Source organism: Solanum stenotomum, chromosome 5, assembly GCF_019186545.1.
Source record: "Solanum stenotomum isolate F172 chromosome 5, ASM1918654v1, whole genome shotgun sequence".
Taxonomy (NCBI): Eukaryota; Viridiplantae; Streptophyta; class Magnoliopsida; order Solanales; family Solanaceae; genus Solanum; species Solanum stenotomum.
The window spans coordinates 50748631-50775474 of record NC_064286.1 but is presented as its reverse complement, the minus strand read 5'-3'; the positions used below and the strand labels follow the sequence as shown (position 1 = coordinate 50775474).

The window sequence follows — 26844 nt, the reverse complement described above, 5'->3', positions numbered from 1 at the left end:
CAGCCCCACCCCACCCCCACCACCCTACCCCTCCCCCCAATAAAATTTAAGTTTATTTTAAAAAAATATTTTCAGTTTCAATTCAAAAGTTATTTTCTACTCTCTAGTTAAAATAAAAGATATTTTCTCAAAAATATTTTTCATTCATAAATCAAACACTAAATTTTTTTTTTCTGGAAAATATTTTCTACTCACCAACCAAACATGAGAAAATAAGTCCAAAGTCTACTTGTTTTCCAGGAAAACATTTTTCTTCCTACCAAACACACCCTAAGTGTTTTGAGTTTTAAGCTTCTTTATTTTTCATTTGTTACGGTGCTAGTAGGGTCTGCATACACTTTAACCTATTCAGACCCAATTTGTGGAATTTCACTAGATATGTTATTGTTGTACTTTTAGGCCAAAAAAAAGTTACAAACATAAAATTTCAAATTTAATATTGTACTTTTGTAATATTAATTCATTCAGTCTATTTTAATATTGTACAAAAATATTTTACTTTTTGAGTCCCAAAACATTAAACATTGTCGTGTTCCAAAATTCATTCCACCTATTTTAATACTTACAAAATAGTGTATATCTTTCTTTTTTTTATATTTGACTAGCAGATATAATTATATTTGTCTGATTGACTAAATGGGTAACTTTCCCCTCAATTAAATAAGTTTTGATAGAGAAATATTCAAGAAGCTCAAGCCAACTCCATGATCTCCAATTTTTTCCCACAACACAATTCTCCATCGCACTTGATTTGACAAGTCAAAGAGGAAGAATCCTAAGGAGAATATGCTATCTGAACTTTCACTTTGTTGGTAAAAGTTCGATTTTCTACCTTGTAATCTGCTTACCTATTTTTTATTTTTTTATTTTGCTTGGGCATATGATTATATGAAGTGCTGTGTAAAGAATAGTTACTAACATGGAACATCAATCAATTAAGACAAACATTAAAGCTATAATACTTAGGTTTTTGAATTAATCAAACGTAGGTTTCAGTTTTTTTTCTAGAGAGTAGGAGTTACTTAAAATGACATAAAACTATATTACTTTTTTTGTTTATTATGCACAAACAAAATCCAAGAGGGCTGTAAGAAAGGCAGGTACAGAATGAACATTGTGCAAGAAAGGCCTCCTCTGCTGTCAAATCTTTTCCAGTCTACGATTTAGATAAGACGTCCATGCCATTGTTTCAACCATCAATCTGAAACACAGGAAACAGTAAAAGTCAGTTTTCACACACATTTTCATCTTCGAGAATGGAGAATCAGCGATCTATTAAGATGAACAGATACTGCTAAGTACATTTTTAGAGCCAATGGGACACTCTTTGCTATAAGATTCAATAAATAGCAGTCTTTTGTAACTTTCTTTGTTGAAGTCCTTCAATCGCAAGAGTTTTAATGAAAGTGAAAGTAACGAGAATGTCTACTAAGAAACTTATATAAACCTCTCTAACAAAATGTTCCAATCTGTCCCCTGAAAATAAAAAAAGGAAAAAGGAGTCCATACAAGTCCTAAGTTTTCGCATCAATATTATGGATCGAAGCTCTGGCAAAAGAAAAATGAAGAAGAATTATATGGAGGAAAGCATCAATTAGAAGAAAGAGCAATTCAGTTCAAGTGGACAAGCAGAATGCTGAAAGCATAGCACAAATGCAATTCATTAATAATTTTGCAATTTAAAAAATGTTAAACTACATGCATAACTTCTTTTCTGGAACTCGGGGAAAATAATATTTAAAAATTTTACTGATCAGAAAGTGAAAGAGAAACAGAGACTTACGTAAGTTCTGAATTATCCTCCCACCTACTTCAATTTTTGGAATATGGGAAATGTTGGACCACTGGGAGTTTGGGCTACTCCGATTGGTGCAACTTTCTTCTAACTGCGGGCAGCCATTAATTAGAAGTTTCCATAATTTAGTGAGGCGCAGCATGGCATATCTGGATGGAAGATGTTGTAGTTTCACGCAGTTACGTAAACTTAATTCTTCCAAAGAAACAAGGTTGCCAAGCCCATCTGACAGACCTTCTAACAATAGACAATAATGGATCTCCAGATATCGTAATTTGGGCATGATATCTGAGAAGTCCACATGTTGTAGCCTTTGGCACCCCATTAGATGTAATGTTACAAGAGAAGTAAGGTTGTCAAGTCTATGAGGAAGAGCCTCAATTCCAAAATCATATACACAGATCTTTGTTAGGGCAGAGAGTTGCATAAGTTGATAAGGCAGAGAATCCCAACGCGTCCATCCATACACCTCCAATGTACGAAGGGACGATAGCTGTTGAATGCCATTAAAAATCAATTGGAATGCCTCAAAATCCACCGTCTCTGAGAAAGGACCAATTTCCAATACCTTTAACCCTGTGAGGTGGTGAAGGCCCCCTGTGGGTACACTAATCAACTTGGGACAATTTGATAAACCCAAATATGAAATTGAAGGCATTTCCCATACGTGTAAAGGCAAGGAAACTAAGTTGCGACAACAGCTGAGCTTCAAAGTCTGTAGAGACCGACAATGCTCTAGCATTCCACTTGGTAAACTGGTCAATCCAATACACAGTGATAAATCAAGACTTTGGAGGGAAGTCAAACGATTCTCTACACTGGGAACAGGAAGAGACCTGAAATTGGTGCAGAAGAGTATTTGTAAGCTCTCAAGAGAATGGAGATCGTACAGGCTTTGGGGCAATTCACGAAACTCTCTGCAGTGTGTGACCAATAGTTGTTGAAGAGAAACGTTATTGCGTAGCATCTCATCAGGAAGACAAGTGAGCTCTTCCACATCAGTCACAATAAGCTTTACCAGAGATGTCAAGTTGCTACACAAGTTCAACAATGGCATTTGACTGTCAACTCCTTCAATGCTTAATTCACGGAGGATTTCCAATTGACGTGGGGTACCTTCTAGCAGTGGACACTTTGTGATCCTCAACTTCTCAAGCGCAGAAAACATTCTAACTCCAACTTCATCACCCTTCCACTCAATAAGGCTATTCATATTCTGCAATACTAGTTCTTTCAGTGATGGGAACACTTGGATATTGCCATTATTGCTGCTTGATCCTTTATCATTAACATCAACGCCATAAAATGTAGATCCAAGGCATTCCAATTTAAGGAATCCTATCAGCTCAAGATGCCGAAGGAACTTCAGTTGGCCAAGCGATGGAATTTCTTTGCACCTTTTGCAGCCACTTAATTTCAACTTGACCAAATTTGGTAGCAATCCTTCACTGAACCATGAAGGAAATTTAGTCCCAAAATAGTCCACTACTGCTAAGGTTTTCAAGTTAGGATGCGGTTGAAGACCATCCAACACATGCTCATCATTGATCTCACAGCCTTCTGATTCATCATGGGTCCATAAATATGTCAGCTTGTAGATATTTGGTTTCTCCTGTAAATATGCTGTTCGAGCCTCTTCTTTATTTACGACTAATTGGAGATGTTTGATCGTCAATTCACCTCTAAGGTTTTTCAAATGACCTAATTCTTCTATTCGACGACCTGTCTCTAAACCTACATAGAAAATCTGTAGCGTCTGAAGACTAGTCAATTGCCCCATATTAAGTGGCATCTGAAACTGATAATTACCTATAAACCTTGATCTCCAACCCACAAAATCAAGATATGTTTGGTAATGAAAGTCGCAATATATGTGTCTCAAACTTATCATATTTGCCATTTCTTCTGGAAGCTTCCTAAGTGAGTAACAACTATTGATTCTAAATGTTTGCAAATTGTAGAGCTTGCAAATGGAGTTGGGCAAGGCTTTGATCTCAGTGCTGGAGAGATCAAGATATCTCAAGTATATTAGCTTGCCGATTTTGGCTGACAATACCTTGATGCCTGACCTGGACAAATTTAAAACTCTCAAGAACTGAAAGCTCAACAACAGTTTTTCAGATATAATTCTTTTCCAGAACAATGTGCACAAACGTCCTGACTCGTTTATCTTATCTATTTGATCACTTGGTGAGTCCCATCCAAAGTATCGGACTTGAGAAAGATTTTCTCCTCCAATACTCTTTTGATCAAATAGTTTAGACTTTAAAATATCTCCAGCCAAATCATGCACAAGATCATGCATCTTACAGTATTTTATTTTGTTCAGATCATCTAGCTTAACATCTTGCAGCAAGGAATTTTGCAACAAAAGTTGAAAAGCCTTGTTCCCAACGTCTTCCATCAAAGTGGTCTCTTGAGATGGACTGAGAAAACCTTCTGCCATCCAGAGTTGGATAAGCTGGTCCTTTTCAAACTCAAAATCTTTTGGAAAAATGGCAAAGTAAGCAAAACACTTTTTCAGATGTGGAGATGGTAGATAATCATAGCTGAGTTTTAGGATCTTCTTTATGCTATTTACCCCGTTATCATCTTCCCCCGCAACAAGGGGATTTCCATCAAGAACTGCCCGCCATTCATGTTTTTCCTTGTTGCATAAGAGGCCTCCCAACACACTTGCAGCCAACGGTAGACCTTGACACATTTCAACTATCTTGTTCTCCATGCTCAGTATTTCCTCCGGAACTTCCCCATCAACAAACACTCTTTGTTTGAAAATGGACCAACAATGATAGTCTGTTAATTTCCCCAGCATATGAAGATTTACTGCTACTGTGGATGCCACTTGTTTGATACGAGTAGTCACGAGAATGCAGTTTCCTCTGGATGTATTTATTCCTCTCAAGGTGTCCATGAACTCATGCCATGATGTAGAGTCAACATGCCACAAATCATCCAGGACAAGCAAATACTTTTTTTCTCCCAATGCATCTTGTAGCGTCTTGACTATTATATCTCTGCTTTGGACCTCAACTTTCCTCTTTGTCAATGATTCGAGGATCAGTTCAAGAAAGCTCTTAGTTTCTACCATTTCAGGTAGGCACAACCAAACTCTCTTTTCGAACTGCTGCTTGATGTGTTGGTCATTGAAAATTCTCTTAGCCAGAGTAGTTTTCCCTAAACCCCCCATACCCACTATGGGAATGGTGCACAGAACAGCATCCTTTCTCATGTTCAAAATCTTCTCTTTTATTTCAGCAACATCTTTGTCTCTACCAACAACATCCGAAGCAACAACTAAGGAATCTGTTTCTCGAATTGGAAGTATTTTCTGAGAAGGAACCATCAGTGGTTTGAGACCGAGGTCATTGGCTAACTGATTGATAGCCTTCAACTCTTCATTGATGTTGTTTATTTTTCGCGACATTTTGTACTTAAAAGCAGTATGAGAAAAGGAGCTGCTGACCTTTTCCATTAGTTTGGTTCGGATGTTCTTCACTTGAGCTTTGAGATATTCATATCTGAATTCGTCAAACACGTTTTCAGCATCTTCAGCAACTCTCTCAAGCATTTTGAGCCATTGTTCAACAGCCTGATCATCAACTTGTCGTCTTTCAGCATCATGAATGAGAGCTTGAATCATGGATACATATTTTGTCAGAATTCTTAGATTTTTCTTGCAGTTCCTTAAACTCTTGGCCTCCTCAATAGTGAGAGAAAGCAGTTTATCAAGCACAACTTTAACAGTAGCACCAATTACAAGATCGGCCATCGTTGCAATGCTCTTTACAAAGTTGTTTTCTTCCTCTATACACCAAAATCTTCTTAAATTTCTTGCATAAGTATTCTTTTGCTTGTTGTTTGCCGGCCTCTACAAGAAAGAGAATAATTCATAGACAATAATTTGAATAAAGAATATTTTTTTTTTGATTAACAGCTAATCATCCTTTAAAATAAATAATTTATGTGTTGTTTTTGTTTCTAATGAATGACAGTATGTTATGAGTCTGCCACAAGAAAATAAGGATACCAAAAAGGAAGTCACATTCAAATCAAGTTTTTGCATCGTATTGCCCTTCAAACAGACTGGTGTTTAATTATTGCTCCTGCTTCTCATTTTATGAAAATTTGGAGGACCAAAATATATCTGTCCAGATCTAATTCACTCCACATAAGTTTACATAACTTTTATTTTATTTTTTGCATTATGCCCTCCCGGCTCCCGACATACACATAACTCGTGGAATATTATGATACGAACATGTAAACTTATATCATGGGAAAGCTATTTGTTATTTCAATATGAGGGGCATATGCCATATCTTATTATTCCTTTTACTTCATAACTTATGGTATATTATGATACATACAGATAAACTTATGCTGCGAAAAAGTTGTGATTTTGGTGTAAGAGGCATACCTTAAGGGCTGGAGGGGAAGCCCTAGAATACAAACCCAGTGCCAATCAAAATTGGTCTTCTCTGGGTGTCCACCACTCTACCATCAACTGATGGTTTGTTATGATCCAACTAATTAAACTCGAAAATTAATTAATTAAACTAATCAAATCGAACTCAACAATTTTGTTCAGAAGACTTCTGTCATCATCAGAGACAATAGCTAATGGATGATCTTAGGCTTCCTAAAAAAATCATTTGAAAAGAAAAAAAAAAGGAAGGAAAATGTTAATATTGAAATTATGATAGATTTTTTAGATATATTTTTTTTCATTTTAGAAGCTTAAATCTTTCCAAAGAAGAATTAGTTTAAGTATTGCAACATCAAGTTTTATTAGAATTCTTCTTAATAAAAAAATTTTCATTTTGACATATCCAAAAAAAATATGTTTCTTTATGTAATTAAATTATAATAAGTTTATTTTTTCCCCTTACTTTATGTATGTGTATTTGAGTCGAAACAAGGTTTTGTGACTTCTAGTGGCATTTGAGTTGATTATGATGCAATTCAATATATTTATCAATTTAGTTTTTATTTTTCGTGCATCACTATATCATATCATACCATATCATATCATCCTATAAGTAGGAACAAAAAAAGTTAAAAGTTGAATTATGGTTTATCCTACTATAAATTAAAATGCTATAAAACATTTAATTATTTAATTTAAATATTAAATCATATCATTTTAATTAAAATGTTAATGACTTTTGCATTTCCTTAGATTAATTCCTAATTAAAATATCAGTAGTTACTTTTATTTTGTATGTTTTTTATTTTTATTTTATAAACACATAGAAAATCCAATAATATATGTGTCATTTAAATTTATTATTTACAGTACAAAACTTGCATCAAATATATTGGGATAAAGGTATAAGGCATGTCTCACATAAACCGCAACCGCTACACTCTGTCACAACCTCTATTCTTTGAGTGAGCACTTTGTGCATATTGGGTGAGCCCTCATTGTGCAATAACCTGCAAATCACATATAGAATGGAAACGTACTTGGCAAGTCCTATGCAACAAAATGAAAACCGTACTTGACAAGCTCTATGCAACAAACTTGATTCAACAAACATTGAAGGGGAATCGATTTAAAATCATCCATGTGAATAACCATCCTCCAAACCAACTAAGTCATCCAAATACCATTTTGGACACGGTTAGTAACACACTATTGCGGCCTGAGATATTGCTAAAACCTCCCTTGTTTTACATTTTCCTTGACACAAGATTTTAGGATAAAGACAAACAGACCCATGTAACTTTCAATAATTGTCTTTTGTGGCCTCATTTATTTTTTCAATAATACTCGCGAAAGACATGTAATTTCTTCAAACGTTAACAATATATATATAATTTCGATTTTACGAAAAATGAATTATGACAGAGAGTGGTTCCAATGCATGGACATAAATTTTGTAAATGAATTATGACAGAGTGATTCCAATGCCTAACTGTAATTCTATTCATGAAAAGTTTTGTTCTTACATCATAGGATGAAACAGACGCAATTGAATTCATCAACATCTCATACCCTACTTGCGAAATTTCACCGAATATGTTGTTTTCATCATGGTGACTCAATTAATGAAAGGCACTATCAGTGGATTGGGGTATAATCCACAATGTGTTACAATATAGCAAGGAAAAAACTGTGATGGCAAAACCAAAACATCAAAAATCTTGAAGTACTACTACAAACTGCATTCCCAGCAGTCAAAACTCAGAAATAAGATATTACGAGAACTTTTTCTCAGTTCAGAATTGTCAAGGCTCAAAACATCAGAACATAACTGTTAAAAGTTGCAATGTGAAAATCGATCACAGGTCCTAGAATGACCATTTCCACACTGGGAATTTGGTCAGCCCAAGAGAGTCCTAGTTAGTACGGTTCAACAGGGGCGCGGAAGCTTGCTCCGGCATATACAGCATCTGAACCAAGTTCCTCTTCAATTCTCAAGAGCTGATGGAATGAATGAGAAATCAGAACTGACTACAGAAAGAAGCGCCAGAGAATAGTAATACCATCAAAGTAAACTGTACTATTGGGGTAAGTACCTGGTTGTACTTTGCAAGACGTTCTGATCTGCAGGGAGCTCCAGTCTTGATTTGTCCCTACAAGAATCCGGGAAATACACAATTGATACCAAAGACTACTCCGAGCTGACTGACTATAAATTAGATTAGACAAAAGTGCATTTACGAAATTACCGTTGACAAACCAACAGCAAGATCAGCAATGAAGGTATCCTCCGTCTCTCCACTGCACCAAATACCCAAAGATCATTAACAAGTGTCATAAACAACAAAACATAACTGAATTTCCTCTTTCTGCAAGCCTATTGCAGAGGATCATGATCTCCTTACCTGCGGTGGCTAGTCATTACACCCCAACCAGCTTGCTTAGACATTTTCACAGCTTCAATACTCTCAGTCACGCTGCCAATTTGGTTAACCTGCACACAAAATCAGAATGAAATATTTCAACAGTTGATCTCCAAATTAAGAGGACATACCATCAATATGGCCAACTAGATGATGTGACAAATACCTTAAGAAGAAGTGCATTGCAAGTCTTTTCGCTGATTGCCTTGGCAACTCTCTGCACAGATACAACTAATAATTACATGGTTTCGAAAAGCATTGAGAAAGTAACACGTACACACAAGAACCAGGAGCTCTACCCATTTTCCTTAATGATGGAACATCTAATGCAGCTCTAAGTAAGAAAATGACAACTAGTTGTATAACACTTCAGTTTTACCTTAGGATTGGTGACAAGAAGGTCATCTCCTACAATTTGTACTTTCTCCCCAATCTCAGCAGTGAGCTTAGCATAGGTCTCCCAGTCATCTTGGTCAAATGGATCTTCTATCGAAACAATAGGGTACTCAGACACAAATGACTTGTACAAATCTTTGAGCTGGTCACCTGAGATCTTTTGGGAGCCATTGTTATTCTGCAAAGATGAAACAATTGAAGCAAATCAGATTAGATAATAAATCAAACATGAAACTACCTCAATAGAGAGTCCTACAATTTCCAGCTCACTTGAATATCCATTTCCCAAGTAGCTAGAAATCCCCAGTTAGTGGTTATTACTGATTAATCTCTATTGCTGAGTTCTGAGAAAGGGTTTTCACCAAAAGAGATGGTCAAAAGAGCCTAATTTATCAGTTTCCCAATTTTAAGTTGATGTGGCTTCAGGAACCATCAAGATAACAGATTCATGTTAACGCAGAAAATCCAGTTCAACATTCTTAACGGAGACAAAACCTCTAAGTGTCAACTGATAGTGAAAGAAGGCCACTAAAATTACTATTCGAATGCACTACTAGGAATAATCAGAAAGGATATACCTCTTCTTTGAAGTTCAAATCATAAGTTTTGTCCTTTCCATAGAATTCAGATGCTGCAACATCCATTCCGATAACAACCTAAAAGGAAAATAATCTTAGCTTCTATATTATTAAAAGCAGTTGGGAAAAAGGTCTGATTTAAACACAGTTGAGAGCTTACTTTGCCAGTATAACCTGCTTTTTCGATGGCAGTCTTGAGCAATTCAAGACCCTCCTTGTTCTCCTGAAATTTCAAAAGCCATAGTCACGTGATGTAAAAGGGTAACCATTCAACAGTATGCCATTCATCAGCATATATTTATACTTCACCTGGATATTAGGAGCGAAACCACCCTCATCACCAACATTTGTTGCATCCTGGCCATATTTCTTCTTAATCACAGCCTAGAATTAGAGTAAACTGTCATCAGCTACTGATACAAGTAAAAGAAAAAGGATTTCATATAAACAAATTTAATACCCCCTTGGTCCCATTTTATACAGCGTAGTTAGGATGTGCCCGGAGTTCAAGAAATAAAGACTTTTGACACATGAGCTAAGAATATGCGAAATACCAAAATTGTAGTTAGCACCAACAATTAAGTGAGAGGTCACAAAAGTTGTGCATATTTTTTACCATTCTCTCAACTGAGAAAAGGTAGAACAGTTCCATCAAATGGAATCTAAAAGTTATTTCAATAAGGGTAAAATGAAGATGGATAGATTACATAGTTTCTTAATATAGAAAGGTAAAAGTCTTTCTGTGAGAAACTAAAAAGGAAAGACTATCACATAAAATATGGCATAGGAGCACTGTATTTTCTAACCTAATGGACCTCAAAGAAAGAAAAAGGAAAACAAAAGAACTCATCCTCTATGCTTTGACTTTGAAACAAATAAATACCAAGGGAATAGAAGCTAGAACAACTGTGTGAAACCTTCAAATGGTGATACACTTCACAACCCATCTTCATGGCCTCCTTAAAACTAGAAGCTCCAACAGGAAGAATCATAAATTCCTGCAAATAACAACTAATAAGTAATCTTTTATTTAAGCATCATTTAACTACATCGTTTAACAGGAGAAAATACATGCCTGCATTGCAAGTTTGTTTCCAGCATGGGACCCACCATTGATGACGTTGAAAGCAGGAACAGGCAAAACCAACTTTTTGTTACCCGCCAAATTGGCAATATGCTGCAAAGAGAAGGCAGCTCAAATTGTAACATCCAAACAGACTCTTTTTCTAACCATATATAAGTAAAGAAGAGAATGTAGACTTGGATGTTTTCTATTTCCTATTTGGGCAAATAAATGGCCATCATGGAGAACTAAAACAGAATAGTAATAGAGATAGTATCAATAGACCAAAATTTAATCAGTAGAAAGTTAACCACATATTTGAATAATAAATTCAAAATATAAAAATGTTCCCACATTGAAGATCGAAGAAGAAATGGATATAGGAATTGGGTCAATCTCTTTCATTTGGACTCGGCTTAATTGGCAACAGAAGATTTAAAGAGTAGATTACTGGCAAAAGTGAACATTGAACTCCATAATTTTTTTTTGTGTGATATACCTTATAAAGCGGAATTTTCTTGACAGCAGCACCAGCTTTACAGACTGCAAGTGACACAGCAAGGATGGCATTTGCACCAAGCTGTCAAAAAAGGCCAACGCAGGCAAATTGGTAATTTGTGCACTTCTGATAGTTACACATGACTTAATGTTAAGTTTCTTCTTGTATACCTTTTGCTTGCACCAACCCCACTCATTTTGAGTTCCATCTAGTTGATGAACCATATAGTTATCGACACCAGTCTGATCAGTCGGATCCTGCAAAGCAAGAAAACACACCTCACATATCAGGTATAAAAACAACTATCATTGCTCACTACAAAAATAGGAAGCATTATGGTATTCCTTCACACCAAGAAAATAACCATCAGAATAGTTTTTGCAAGAAATATCTTTTTCAAAGGTAAAGAAATTATAAGAGGAGACATACCTTGCCAATAAGAGCAGGGCCAATGATTGAGTTGACATTGTTTACGGCCTACATGGGTGGAAAAGGTAAGCGAGCAGTTAGCAGTGAACGGCAAAATCAACCAATTACGTGTTTTGAGATGCAATACCAACCTTTGAAACACCCTTCCCAAGGTACTCAGACCCTCCATCTCTCAATTCGAGGGCTTCATATATTCCTATCAAATGAATGAAGACATTTAATTCAAGATAGTTAGAGAAGGAGCTACCAATCAACAATGTCAAGAAATAAAACACACACTTCACATTTCATCCAAACTGAACTACGTTATTCTTGGATCAGTGGCACTTAACAACATCTAATAATATATATCTTCACCATCTAAAAGGTGCTACAACCGGAAATAGGATCAAGCTGATCAAAAACAGTGCACTGTCATGCAATACTCTTCTAGATATGAGTGGTTCAAATTTCAAGAGATTCCAAGGAAAACATCGATATTAAAGAAATTTTCCTACAAAGAGACCAAAGGTTGGCCACTTTTCTTACTTAAACAGCCAAACAGAAACTCATAACATGTAAAGGATGACATCAACAAGCAAACAACATACCCAGTATAATCCCAAAAGATGGGTTCTAGGTAGGATAGAGTGTAGTGCAGCAAATCAAAATAGTTATGAAAAAGGAAATAAAACATGTCAATTAATAAGGAAAGTAGCCTACACACAAACGAACAACAACAACAACGAAATAGCACTGTAAACTGAAATGCAATAGACAACAGATGGTAACAACTATCAAAAACAAGAAACTACAAGTATATGAACTAATACTACCACAGACACGGTGCTTCCATACTCACACGAAGCCTAATCCCACCGAAAAAATGAGACAAACATTAATCATCACTTTAAAACACATAATTTAATCATTGGTTTTGCATATCTGTATAAACACAGCCAAACCAGTACATTCAGTTAAAACGCAAAAAAAAAAAAATCAACTAATACAACGAATATAAACAGATTTTCACCTGTTGATGCGCCACTAGGAACCGCAGCTCTCTCCCAGAGGCCATTTGATAGATGAACATCAACCTAAAACATGTACACAACAAACAAAAAGTAAACTATCAAAAAACCATCAGAATCGGATCGAAAAACGACAATGTGATACAGAAAACATGGAAAAAAGCTGAAATCGAAGGAGATCTGAAGAAGAACAAACCTCAACCGTTGGATTACCGCGGCTATCGAAGATCTGACGAGCCTTGACGGACTTGATAGTTGCCATGAGTAAGGTATGAGTTTGGGATATGCGTTCGAAGGTGTTGGTTGTTTGTGAGAATAGTGAGAAGATACGCCACGAATTTGTAGAGAAGGTAGTATAATTACCACCGTTGGATGGGTTCCGATGGATCTCTTAACGTTTCCCACGATTAGGTCGTGTATAAGTCGGTTTGATTTTATGCTTATTATCATATTAAATCATTATAAAATAATTAAAATATTAATTTATTGGTTATTAATCGTTATCATCAGTTTATTTATGAATTTAAAAGTTAAGGCTTTATATAAAAAACATTGAAATTAATTAGAAACAAGGTGACAAATTTAATGAATCATGTAAATGAGTTGTCATATTGCATCTTGTTCAAAAATAAACACAGTCATATTGTGGAATAATCGAGAGTTTGAGATAACCAGAAATAAAAATATGAAATTGAACTTTAAGTTAAAGATTTTTTATATCAAATGGCATAAATGTTATTTTATTTACTATAGGGGAAAATGCATAAGTATCCCCCAGTCTATGCCCAAAATCTCTGAGACACACGTAACCTTTACTAAGGTCCTATTACCCCCGAACTTATTTTATATATAATTTTCTACCCCTTTTTGGCCTACGTGGCACTATCTTGTGGGCCCAACAATTTTTTCAAGGATAGTGTCACGTAGGCCGAAAATGGGTAGAAAATTAATTAAAAAATAAGTGAGGGGGGAGGGGGGGAGGGGTAATAGGACCTTAGTAAATGTTAGGTGTGTCTCAGGGATTTTGGACATAGGCTGGGGGTACTTATGCATTTTCCCTTTACTATAGAGTTATTGGTTAACCCACTAAACACAAACCTCTAAACGTTAAGAATCAATAATTCGATAATTAAAAAAAATCAAACGGTTACCAAAATCGTGAACCAATAACAAATTATATCGATAAATAAATAATTTTTTTTCCAGTTTGGATTGTTGGTTTTGGTTCGATTTTGAACAATTCTTGGATTGTTGGTTTTGGTTCGATTTTGAACAATTCTACCCTCGATATATATAAGCTATTGAAAATGAATTCGTGAAACCAACATCAGTTGGGTGCAAAAAGTACTGAGACTGATTCACCCTAAATTAAAGATGTCGAATGGGGCATCACTCCTAGAATGAATTTTGTTGTGTGCGATTTAAATTTAGTTAAAGATCAAACACAAAATATTTTTTAAAAAAAATTGCCAATATTAAATGATGAAAAAGTTGAAGTGAATCTAAAGATAAAATTGATTGGAGCTTGTTTATATCAATTTTGAATAAAAAATTATAACTTCAAACAAAAAATCAATTGAAATTTGTTACTAAATATTTGTATAACTTTAGTCTTTAATCAATAATCAAACGACTACATATTCCATTTATTTGATTTAAGGCCATAAAATATCGGATTAGTATTGTACTTATATTCTACTCCTTATAAATGTTTCTCATAATAAACTAACAATGTGTTAATATGAACAATTTATTATGAAAATATTATTTTTTTTAAATAAGGAAAATAACTTTTCTAATGTTTTTTTTAAAAAGAAAATTTTATAATGGTGTCATTCTCAATCTCTGACACACCTTATTTTTACTATCACTCTCATAGTATCCACCCCTACCTTCACTTCCACCTCCATCCTCATATTTTATGATATTTATCTAGATTATATATAAATATTTTAGAATAATCTATTTTGTTTGATTATCAAACACAAAACAATACTAACTAAAAAAATTCATTTATTTTCCTAAAATATATTTTTCGATGAAAATATGCAATTTCTTTTCTTGTCCCATCTCCTCCTCCCGTGTACTAAAAATCAAGAGTTCTATGGTTGCCTTGTGTGAGATATTGTCACTTATGAGTTATAATGATTTTAATTTATAATTATGTAATATATAAATATTATGATGTTTATTAAATACGTAAATACATTAAAATATATTTATAAGTTTGTTTGATTAGCCTATCAACTTAGCCAAACATTTTCTTAACATATCTGACTAGGTTTTTAGAAAGTTAAAAAATGCATATATTTTTTTTCGATATTCAATATCTTCGTACATGGTAGGGACTTATTAGGAGGTTCCAAGCTTTTTAATTTTCTTCTTCTTTTGTTTCTCTCTTTTCAATTTTCTTTACTTCTTCACGTTACCCTAGCTTTGATTATTTTAAAATTTTCATCTATATAAATCACATGAAATCTATTAAAACAGATGTTGAGATGGCCGAGTTGGTCTAAGGCGCCAGATTAAGGTTCTGGTCCGAAAGGGCGTGGGTTCAAATCCCACTCTCAACATTTGAATGTTTATATTTTTAATCACTCTCTTGTGACCCAAACTATAAACATCTAATGAATAGCTATTTGCATTTTATATTTATATTTTTTAATCATACTTTTACTTTAATAAATTCTTGAATAGCTATTTGCATTTAATATTTATATTTTTTAATTATACTCTTACTTTAATAAATTCTTTACATGTATATAATTTATGCTTCATTTGAAATTACTTTTTTTGTGACCCCAAACTATAAACGTCTAGAAATGAATAGCTATTTGCATTTTATAATTTGAGAATGACCTTTCAGAAGTATTAACAAAGTTATAACTTGATACTTGTCGTAAAAGAATAAAGATGATGAGGCCTCGAATACAAACCTTGTGTATAAAAAAAATAATTATGTTAGAGAGTATTTTTCTTTTAATTGGCCATACACAATGCAAATCTTGATTAATCGAGTCTATTTGAATTTTATAACTTGAGAATGACCTTTAAGAAGTTTAACAAAATTATAACTTCATACTTGTCTTATATAAGAATAAAGATAATGAGGCTCCGAATATAAGCCATGTGTCAAAAATAAAATTTATGTTACAGAGTTTTTTTTCTTAATTAGCCTTAAGCAATGCAAATCTAGATTAATCGAGTCAAGTCATGAGGTTTATCATTTCTTCCAAATTATCATTCACGCACTAGTATCCTTTAGATGAATGCTAATTAACGAGTAGCCTTTAAGAAGTATTAACAAAATTATAACTTCATACTTGTCGTATAAGAATAAAGATGACGAGGCCTCAAAATTTCAAATTTCAAGCCATATGTATAGTAAAAAGTTATGTTAGAGAGCACTTTTCTTTTAATTGGCCATACAAAATGAAAATCTGAATTAGTCGAGGTCGTGTGAGGTTTATCTTTTCTTCTAAATTCTATCATTCACTTGTATTCTTGTGATGAATGCTAATTCACAAGTAGCTAAAGAGAGAATAAAAACGACAGTTCTAAAATTACTTGTTACTTATCCATAATTTTCTTTTCCATTTATAATGAACAATTTTTTCCACATGACAAATCCAATGAATTACATCACACTGATATGGGGAAATACTTTTATTGGACTTCTAACAGAATACCTATTAGAAGCCCAAATTATGTACCCTTGGGAATGCCCTGTAAGATCTAATGACTTAACTGTTACATTATACGACGCCTTCTGATTCAACGCTGTAAATTTCAAGATTTTAGGCTGAACAGTCACCTCGACGCCTTTGAGCCCAAATACTTCAACTGTGTAAGCTGAACTTGCTTCTCCGACGTTAGTCACAGTCCTTGTATAAGTTTGAGCACTTGATTCCTTAGGAATAGAAAATGACGGATAGTTCAACTCTGATTGAGGTATGCTTGTTGTACAATGTACCTTCTTTTTCACAATGATACTGACTTGATCATCTGTATAATTCAAGCCACATAAGTATGGGATGTAATCTTCGGGCTGGATGTCATAAACGAGTCCTGGATCATTTGCTCTTGATGGATTCACATGCCCTGATCCGATTGTAAGTAGATCAGCAGGTTGAAGTGTCTTGTCCTGAATTGGATCGTTTCCAAGGTTGACGATGTCAGCTGTGGTCATGATTGCGGATTTAATTGCAGCTGGAGACCAATTTGGATGTGCATTCTTTAACAATGCTGCAACTCCTGCAAGATGAGGGCAAGCCATCGACGTTCCATAAAAGAGGACAAACATCTGGCCTGCTGTAGGGTCTGGCCACGCTGCAAGGATATTCAATCCAGGGCCAATAATGTCAGGCTTCAGTATGCCCTGACTCGGCATAAATGGTCCCCTAGAAGAAAAGTAAGTAACTGTTGGAGCGTGCTTGTCTCCAAATGTCGTTCCCCTAAATGATATCGTTCCAACTGGTGTTGATGTTGATTTCATATAGTTTATGATCTCTAGTCCATCATTGTAACCAACCTGTGTCGTGGGAACGACATCATAATCTGAGAATGTTGTAGAGCCAAGTCTCTTATTATTAATGAGAATCATGCCAGCACCACCGACAAGTTTCACTAATCTTCCTTGGCTCATTCTAGAGTACAAGCCACCGCTTCTATCACACACCACTATTTTACCCTTGACATTGCTTGAATTCAATGATTCACAACCCTTGCCATTCACAAGTGGTAACAATTTTTGCGAAAAATTCGTTGGTTGAAAGGCTGATTCACCTTCATATTCAGCTCCGTTACCCAGAACTGCAACGGCGCTTATCTTTCTATCTGTTGTGCTAGCACCAACTGTGAGAATCCACGGGGCCCCGTTCATCACAGTACCACTATCTGGTCCATGATTTCCTGCAGAGGAACTTACAAAAATCCCCTTCTCCATCGCTCTATACGTGCTAATAGCTATAGCATCACCATAAAAAGGCTGAGGCAGAGTTGCTCCAATTGAAATGGCAATCACATCTACACCGTCTTCAATTGCAGCATCAAAACCAGCTATAATATTGGATTCTCTACAAAAAATTGCATCACAGACTTCGTACATGGCCACATGGGCTCGGGGCGCAATGCCAACAGCCGTGCCATTAGCATTACCATAATAATTGGCACCATCCACAAAGTTCCCCGCAGCTATGCTTGAGGTAAGTGTTCCGTGGCCAATTTCATCTGTAGGGAACGTATTCGGTTGCACAAAATTTCTTGCTCCAATAAGCTTCTTATTACAATTTGTAACATTAAACTCACATTTACCTTTCCATTTAAGTGGTGGATTAGGCATTCCATTATCATTAAACGAAGGATGTTGAGGAGTAATTCCACTATCTAATAAACCAATAATCACACCTTTACCTGAATTTGATGCATTCCACAAACCAACATTCTGGTGCAAGCCTAGGAAACTTGGACTATGTGTGGTGTGCAACTGAAATATTCGTTCGGGACGCGCTGACAAGAAACCAGGCTTCTTTTCCATTTCTCTCACTTCGCCTGACGACAACATAGCAGCAAAACCATTGAACACATGACGATAAGAATATAGAATGCGCGATGAGTGATTCAAATTTGTAGGCAAAAATGATTGATGCCAGAGAAGTACATCTTTGGAATTTGAGAAAGGTTGATCATGAAATTCAAGATGTACTATATAAATTTCTAAATCACTTTGATTTGTGAAATTATCACCAAATATTTTTGATGAATGAAGCAGGACAAAGCAGAGAAAGGTAGAGATGACTTTCAGATCCATATTTTGTTTAGGTGATTATCACATTCAGCAAGATGTGCATATATATAGTACTAAGTTCATTAAACATAATCTTGACTTGATCATATTTAATTCATTATGGTCAAGAATTCAGCTTTCTGCAAAATTATCCATATTAACTTATTCTAACTGTAACATTAACTTGAATAGAGAAAATAATTATTATGATGGTTAATTAGTTGACTGAAAATAAGAATAGAATAGTCGGGCTTTACGTCGATATGGGCTAGATCCGTTGGGTCTGCTTGGCCTAACCCGTGATTTAATAGGGTTGTGCTAAGATTTTTGGAGTCCATTTAAGAAAAAGACTTTTTAGCCTGACCTGAATAAACCCGCTGATCTGCAGGGGGTTGAGCAATTGGGTAGGCCCGACCCGTGGACCCAATAAAAAATAATTAGAAAATAAAATATCAACAAGAGTCTATACTCAAAATCTATTTAAGAAAGATAAAGTATAAGAAAAACTTCCATTTTGTAAAGTTTAAGAAAATTTCCACTTTATAAAGTGGAAGAAAATTTTTTGTTTTATAAAGTGTAAGAAAAACTTCTGTTTTATGTTAAAATCTAGACGTTAACAGATTAACGTCTGCCGTTTAATTTTCTTGGTAAAACAGAAAAACAACTACACTAAGGACCCATTTGACCATAGATTTTCCAAGTAAATTTTGAGAAAAAATTTGGCAAATAATGTTTGTCCATACAATCTGCAATTATTTGCTAATTTTTCTTGGTATAATAGATAAACATGACCCTTAACTTGACTTCAATTGATAACTATGACCTTTAACTTTGAGTGTGCACAAGTAAGCACTTAAACTTGTATAAAATTAAATAAATAGAGACATTCGTCCTACATGACACTCTACATGGAAATTTTGTGTACTTGTTCAATTTTATACAAGTTTAAGTGTTTACTTGTGCACACTCAAAGTTGGAGGGCATAGTTGTCAGCTGAAACCAAGTTAAGAGTCATGTTTATGTATTATGCCATTTTTTTTGGGCAAATCTCATTATTGAAGAGCTTTTAAAAATTCTAATTCTACGCCAAACTTTTATCCTTTATAAAAACACCATCTATTGATTAACACCAACTAACTCAATTAACCCTCTATCTACCAACCAACTCAATTAATACACGTTTCTATCTATAAAGAGCATAGACGTACACGAGCTTTTACACCCAAAAAATTAGTTGAACAACCCTAGTAAAAGTTGTGTGGTAATTCTCCGTGGAGAAACAACTTAAGGTAAAATCTGTCATGGACACTAATTGTTATTTGCTGCAACGAAGATCGAGCTGACTTGTTGCGGAAGTCATTAACCTTGTTATATCGACATTTCTATCTTACTATGTAATACAAACTTATGATTAGTTTTGATAGTTTTTTGAAAACTTATGGGTATAAATCATATTTCTTAAAAAAGTGAAATATGTTTCCCAAATACTATGACCAAACACATGATGAAATTTCACCTAAATAATATTTGCCAAAAATATTTGGAAATCTATGGCCAAACCCTAGGTAAGAGTGTGTTTGGTATGAAGGAAAATGTTTTCCGTCGATATATTTTATTGGAAAATAAGTTGGTTTCTAACTTATTTTCTCATGTTTGATTGGTGAGTGGAAAATATTTTTCGAAATTTTTTTCAAGTGTATGATTGGTGAATGAAAAATATTTTTTGAAAATATCTTTTATTTTTGTCTAGAGAGTAAAAAATATTTTTTATGAAAATAATTTCTAATGTAAAAATCAACCTCGATAATCGATCCGGCATCTGACCCCAACACCCGATTTAGAACCCAACCCCTACTCTTGACACGAGTCCTAACATTTGAACTAGAACCCTACCCTAACCATGACCCGAATAAGGACATGATCCCAAGACCTAATGTCACGCCCCGAGCCTACACCCTGGACGTGGCTGGCACTCGAAGACCATTGCTGGCCCCCAAGCGAACCCTTGGCCTGGCTTTCTTAACTCAGCGGAAAACTCAATGCAATGCAAGGTTTTAAAACAACCTGATTGAAATAAAATCTGGCCACAAAGGAAACTCGAGTCTCAAAATAGAATATTTACATATATACATAGATGAGAGACTCCAAACTAACTGACTGACTGTCTATGAAGCCTCTAAAATACTGAGATGGATGTTGGGACAGACCCCACAACATCCTAATAAAACCAAACTTAAGAGAGCAAAATAACCGAGTTCTCCGGAATGCAAAGAGGCTCACCACTGACTCTGAAGTACTCAACTGGATCAACGGCGAACTGGATGCTGGCTCTGGGTACCTGTGTCTGCATCATAATAAGATGCAGGCCAACTAGCATCAGTACATTGAATGTACGAGTATGTGAGCTGGAAAGCTAAACCACAACTTAAGCTTGGAAGGAGTACAAAGGAACTCTTACCTTGGCTCTGTTTAACTCTTGAATAACTGAACTCAATATATAAAGCAATACGACACATGCAATATATAAAGCTTGTAAAACAGTGTAAACAACTTAACTTGTTAAAGATAAAACAATAACAGCTCAACTTTACTTATATAAAAGTAATATAACTTTAGTGGGAGATTCTTTAACCGACAATCACCACTATGAGCCCTAGTGGTGATACAACGTTTTACCTCACATTGCCCAAGGACCATCCTATACCTTGCCATGATATAGGAAGTTTACTTTACTAAGTGGATCCATTAGCCTAATATTACGGATTCATCTAAAAAGTATGACCCGTTAACTCCCATGTTGGTGCATGGTTCTTATGAAGAGTTGAGTTTATATGAACTTGTGTCCCCAATTCGGTGCTCAAGACTACTCCCAAAAATACTTAGCTCATAAGTGTTTTAAACACATCTTTCTTTATTTGAGATAATTACTCAAAACTTTGCCCGAAGGCTCACTTGGAATCGATGTTCCTTTTTCTTGAAAACTAGCCCAAAGGCTCTTTTGGAAACATAGTTCCTTTCTTACTCAAATGTAAAAACATTTAGAAACTTCTTTGGGAATACATAGTTCCCTAATAACTTTTGAGAAATGAACTCAACTTTAAACTCTTTACTCTTTACTTGACTTGAAACTTGAGTCTTAAAATGAAGTTAAAACATTCAATAAAGACTTTTAACTTAACTTTAAAAACTTGCTTGACCCCCTTCTTGAACTTATAGACTCAACCCTTAACGTCACTTGACTTGGAAACTAACTTTCCTTGAATTGGAATTATTAATTCAAGGTGTTTGATCACATGATATGGATGAGTTCTTGATGTTTAGACATACCTTGGAGTGTCAAAAACAACTATAAAACCTAGGTATAATACCTAGGAACATACATGAGAAAGTGGGGAAGGAATGGGAAGACTTGGCGCTCTGAGAGGCGCGGAGCGCCAGACCTCAAACTTCAGAGGGGTCTGGTTGGGGCTCTGGTAGGGGCGGCGCCCCAAGGGCTGGACCTCAGAGTCCCTCTTGGGGCGCGCTGGCTGGCGCGACACCCCAGCCCTTTTCCCCGAAAACTTGACTTTTCTACTCCTTTTCTCCAACTCTAAACCTTCTAAACTTCAAAGCTTTATCCCCCAAACACTTAGGATCATCAAAACCCTTACCATACACTAGATTCAACTCAAAAACACCACCGGAAACATACACCAAACCAACAAGAACTACAACACAACACAACTACAACTTCAATAATTCCAACCAACAACTTCAATCAAACATAATCAATCTTTTCTTGAAATTAAACGAGCTTGGCGTGTGGGGGAAAGAACCAACCCAACACTATGAACTCACATACCTAATAGGGATCACCCCCGACGATATCCACGACGATCTTTTGACGAAATTTTGCTTCTTCTTCTCCTTTCTCTCCTTTTCTCTAAAGAACCCTAACTCTTACTCTTTTTAAAAAAGGAAAACTGATCACAAATCAGTCTTACAACTTAATATATATCCAAAGACAAGGCTAGGGAAATGACCAAATACCCTAACAAATCTCCGGACGGATTCCCTGCCAACTGCCCAGCTTTCATATGGCATAACTCGCTCATACGAACTCGGAAACAAGCAAACTCGATGGCATTAGAAAGAACAATCCACGAACTTTGCAAACATAACTGGAACTATACCTAGATCATCCTGAACTAGGAGTTATAACTGTTCAAAGTTGGCCAAAAACTCATTATTTTCCATTGCCAAATTTTTTCCAGATTTTGAAAATTTCACATTTTTTTCCAAAAATGACTATTTCCAATTTCAAGCTTTTTCAAAGTTATTTCAAATTGTCGGATGTTACACCTAACCACGCTAGAGACACGACACTCAAACTCAAATATGGTCCCGACGCCCAAACTTGAACCTGTCCCGAGACCCGAATTCAACCTAACCTTGACATTCGACCTTGACTCCCGAGTCTCGACCCCAATATCTGACTCAAAATATAACTATTGAAATATGATCTGACCCCCGACTCTAGCCCCTACCTCGACATCGATTCGAGACGCTAACCATAATCTCGAGACTCGACCTCAACACTACACCCAATCTAAGACCCGATCTTGAACCTAATATCCGACTCAATACCTGTCATCGACCTTGTCACGCCCTGAGCTACCTTCGAGATGCGGACACGGGACCTAGGATCACAAGTGATCCCAAGCTAACCCTGTTGGCATGACATGAGCATACTAAGGATAAAAATAACTGATGCAGAAGCTAAATCATAAATAAAACTGAAATGATGGGGAATACCCATATACTAAAACTGAATATATAATCTGAGAGTTTAATACAAAAGGAAGACCAAACTCAACAACCAAGCTGAATCTAACTATGTCTGAAAATAGCCTCTAACTGACTAGAAATGCTAGGACATGCCCCGACTAAGTCTAGCAAAACTAAAACTAAAGGACTAAAATACTGAAAAGATAACATACTATTGTCCTCGAAGAATGAGGACTCACCGCTCCGCTGATACTACTGAACTGGAGATCAGGAACCGATCTAAGCGTGATCTGACTACTGGGGACTTGATCCTCCATCACGAGAAGATGTAGCGCAATATATGCGTCAGTACTTGAAAGGTACTGAGCACGTAGGATAAAATAATACTGAAATAAACACATAATTGAACAAGCAATAAAACAAGTGCATAATCTGAACATGATATAGATACTGAATACTGAGCTAACTGAATGAAATGACCAATTTATAACATACTGAGACTGAATACTGANACTTGAAAGGTACTGAGCACGTAGGATAAAATAATACTGAAATAAACACATAATTGAACAAGCAATAAAGCAAGTGCATAATCTGAACATGATATAGATACTGAATACTGAGCTAACTGAATGAAATGACCAATTTATAACATACTGAGACTGAATACTGACTGTATTGAAAATGGTCAATGTAATAAAGTCTGACCGAGCTGTGGGAGCTACTAATAACCGATAATAAAACCACATGATCTAAATGTGGAGTCCGATGTATACGCCCTATCAAGAGGAACCAATACACCCGGCCAAAGGTGTAGAGGCATGCTGGCGTGATCACTAAAATAATGCCCACAGAAGGGACTTACAACCTACGTGGCTAGTAGTTCTGGGACTGTTGGGTACGCTGAACCCTAGTCACTCGGTATTATGCTACTCCCAATGGATTAAGTGATTAACATATTATGACTGAATTATTGTGATATACTGGATAGCTCAAAACGACTTGCAAACTGAGAATGCGCATAAATAACTAATAATGACACATTTCAAACTGAGGCATGTATATCTGAAATAACTGAAATATCTGGACTAGCATGTGTAATTCAAGAACTAAAGAACTACATATCTAGGGTTCTGAAATTCATGCAATAGACTGAATATTAACATACTAATCTGATTTGGATCATTCTAATAGCTAAGAACCCAATAATGCTAATATTCAAGAAACCCTAGGTCTAGTCATAATAAGGGAATCAAGAAACTGACTGAAAACTAGGGACCTAATGGGTGAAAGGAACCCACTAGTGAAATCCCACATACCTGGTGACGAATTCCACGGAGAAATCTTTCGATTTCGGGGCTGGAACTGGAGGAAACTTGATGCGTTCTTGAACTTAGGGTTGGTCACCTCTTTCTCTCGTTTCATTTCTAATTTTCTAAGTTTTGATTAAAGATCTGACTTGGGTAAGTTCCAGTTATGTTTCTAGGCTTAAACTGGCTAAAACCACGAAATTTAGGGTTAAAACGACATAGTTGAGGTGTCCAACGAATAAGGAAAAGAACGAAATAACTCTGACTTAAACTGCAGACGAGCTGACCACGACGACCTTCGCGAATCGTGAAAGAGACCACGGACCATGAAGTCGGTCGTGGTCTAAACTCGATGACCACTAGCTGAAGGTCTGAGTCCACGAGCTCTACCACTGCCTGTGTGAAGGACCACAGACCATGAAAGTGTCTGTGGTCTCCACTTGGGTTGTGGTTTGGAGGGAGTGAAAATGGGGATTATTGGTAAGGCTCCACGGACGCCCCCACGGACTGTATAAAGGACCACAGACCGTGAAGGTCCTCATGGTCATCACTTAGGCGTGGGGTCTAAGGGGCTGGCTAAGAAGGGTCACTGCATCGACTCTACGAGCTCCACCACGACCTGTCATCAAGACCACGGACAGTGAAGGTGCTCGTACTCTAATGTCTGGGCCTGGTGACTTCCAAGTCAAGACCACGAGCAGGTCTACGAAGAGCTGACCTCAACATCTGACCTCAACCCCAATTCGAGACCTGACCTTAGATCCAATCATGAGGTCCCACCCGAGTCCCAAACTCAATCTCAACTCGAACATCTGACTCGATATCTAAACCCAACCCTAATCCCAGACCCGACCATGATCGGGACCTGATACCCTACCTCGACCCGATACCCCACCCCAACCCCGACCCCACCCTTAACACCTTACTCGAGACCTGACCCCGACCTCGTTCTTGACACCTGACCTAAGATCATATCCCGACCTCGACTCGAGACTCGACTTGAGACATGGTCCCAAAACCTGACTCGAGACTTAACCTGAGACCCATCCTCAACCCCGACCCTAACTTATGACTCGTGACTAGATCTCGACACCCAACACTCGACCTGATACCCGACTCGAGACTCGACCCCGATCCCTACCTCGAGACTCGATATCGACCAGAGACTCAACATTGATCCAAAATTTGACCTCTAATTCTAACTCGAGATTCAACCCTATTTCAATTCATTATCCGAGTGTCGGGTCTCGAATTGAGGTCGAGAATCGGGTCTCGAATTGAGAATTAGAAGTTGAATTTATGATTAGTAGTGAGAATCGATACCCGAGACTTAAGTTAGGATGAAAAGTTGAGATGTGAGGTTCAAAATAATTTTGGAAAATGTTTTCCTTACTTTTTAAAGGGAAGTCATTTTCCTTAAATTTGAGGAAAATAAGTTTATTTGAAAAACATATTCCAAATTATTTAAGCCAATCAAAATGAGAAAATTGGATAACATTTTGTGGAAAACATTTTCCTTCATGCCAAACACACCCTAAGCCTATTTTAGTTATATTCTAAAAATGTGGATTAGTTGTGTCAATTTTATATCTTTATGACTTAAATAGGTTCTGAACTCATCTTATTCCTCCATAGTTTATTAAATCATCAAAACACCAAAATACAACACATTTGATGAGATACTTTTTTTTTTTAAAAAAAAAAGAACAATAGGATGATAGTGATATAGAGGATGCTGGTTCTTTCATTAGTTGTTACATCTCTATCATATTTTTTCCACTTTTAATGCAAATATTTCCATGGATCAAACCCCTTTCTAGGGGTGTCAAATGGGAGGGTTGTACTGAGATTTGAGAGATCGAAATGGGTCATTTCCCTTTTCAAAAGAATCAGATAAGAACACAATTATGAATCTTTATGGAAGGATCGATTCACAGGGCAATATCTAAATTTAGATCGTTAAAAAGGGATGTTGAAACCTTGGAGTTCATTAAAAGAGAGAACTCGTATCTCTTAGCTCTTCAAAGGGAGACTAAAACCTTAGAGTTCAATGAAAGTGAAAACTCTGATCTCTTGCTTTTTGCTGAAATATGACTTACTAATTTATTCATCAAAAACTCCTTTAAATAGGAGTCTTATCACATCAATAGGAAGTCTAATTCTTATGAAAATAGAGACCGAAATCCTTTTCCAAACTAATAACCATAGCTTAACCTAATCAACTATGAAACATAAACCTCATTCTAGAATAATAAATAAAGTTACTTAAATTATAATTAAGTAATAAATAAATCTACTTAAAAATATAATTAGATACTTAAGAGTTTGCCTAAATAATACTCCATGAAGAAGTCATCTCT

General features: G+C 35.9%; 3 protein-coding genes and 1 non-coding gene across 4 annotated transcripts; 1 reads left to right on the top strand and 3 right to left on the bottom strand.

Annotated features, from left to right (window-relative positions):
- Nucleotides 1-1196: 1196 nt before the first annotated feature.
- Nucleotides 1197-5567, bottom strand: LOC125864129 (putative disease resistance protein RGA1). Its single transcript, XM_049544060.1, has 2 exons — nt 1784-5567; nt 1197-1201 (listed from the first exon to the last, which is right to left on the bottom strand). The coding sequence occupies exons 1-2, from the start codon at nt 5565-5567 to the stop codon at nt 1197-1199; spliced, it is 3789 nt and encodes a 1262-aa protein (XP_049400017.1).
- Nucleotides 5568-7703: 2136 nt separating this feature from the next.
- Nucleotides 7704-12976, bottom strand: LOC125865573 (enolase-like). Its single transcript, XM_049545775.1, has 17 exons — nt 12819-12976; nt 12625-12688; nt 11744-11808; nt 11613-11660; nt 11354-11440; nt 11184-11264; nt 10697-10798; nt 10539-10619; nt 9931-10005; nt 9782-9844; nt 9622-9699; nt 9027-9221; nt 8814-8864; nt 8630-8718; nt 8474-8525; nt 8321-8377; nt 7704-8225 (listed from the first exon to the last, which is right to left on the bottom strand). The coding sequence occupies exons 1-17, from the start codon at nt 12882-12884 to the stop codon at nt 8145-8147; spliced, it is 1335 nt and encodes a 444-aa protein (XP_049401732.1). The 5' UTR covers nt 12885-12976; the 3' UTR covers nt 7704-8144.
- Nucleotides 12977-15114: 2138 nt separating this feature from the next.
- Nucleotides 15115-15195, top strand: TRNAL-AAG (transfer RNA leucine (anticodon AAG)). The gene has a single exon. It is a non-coding gene; the product is annotated as a tRNA-Leu (tRNA).
- Nucleotides 15196-16983: 1788 nt separating this feature from the next.
- LOC125864128 (subtilisin-like protease) lies at nt 16984-18431 on the bottom strand. The gene is made up of 2 exons (XM_049544059.1): nt 17154-18431; nt 16984-17022 (listed from the first exon to the last, which is right to left on the bottom strand). The coding sequence occupies exons 1-2, from the start codon at nt 18429-18431 to the stop codon at nt 16984-16986; spliced, it is 1317 nt and encodes a 438-aa protein (XP_049400016.1).
- Nucleotides 18432-26844: the final 8413 nt, after the last annotated feature.

Bases quoted from the DNA above. Each gene is read 5' to 3' on its own strand.
- LOC125864129 (XM_049544060.1), bottom strand. From the start codon at position 5,567: ATGGCCGATCTTGTAATTGGTGCTACTGTTAAAGTTGTGCTTGATAAA.
- LOC125865573 (XM_049545775.1), bottom strand. From the start codon at position 12,884: ATGGCAACTATCAAGTCCGTCAAGGCTCGTCAGATCTTCGATAGCCGC. The intron at 9,700-9,781 runs GTAAGCTCTCAA...TTTTCCTTTTAG, and splicing joins AAGCAGGTTATACTGGCAAA to GTTGTTATCGGAATGGATGT. The intron at 8,226-8,320 runs GTACTTACCCCA...TCATTCCATCAG, and splicing joins GTCTTGCAAAGTACAACCAG to CTCTTGAGAATTGAAGAGGA.
- LOC125864128 (XM_049544059.1), bottom strand. From the start codon at position 18,431: ATGGATCTGAAAGTCATCTCTACCTTTCTCTGCTTTGTCCTGCTTCAT. The intron at 17,023-17,153 runs GTTGGTTACAAT...CTTTTCTTCTAG, and splicing joins ATGTCGTTCCCACGACACAG to GGGACCATTTATGCCGAGTC.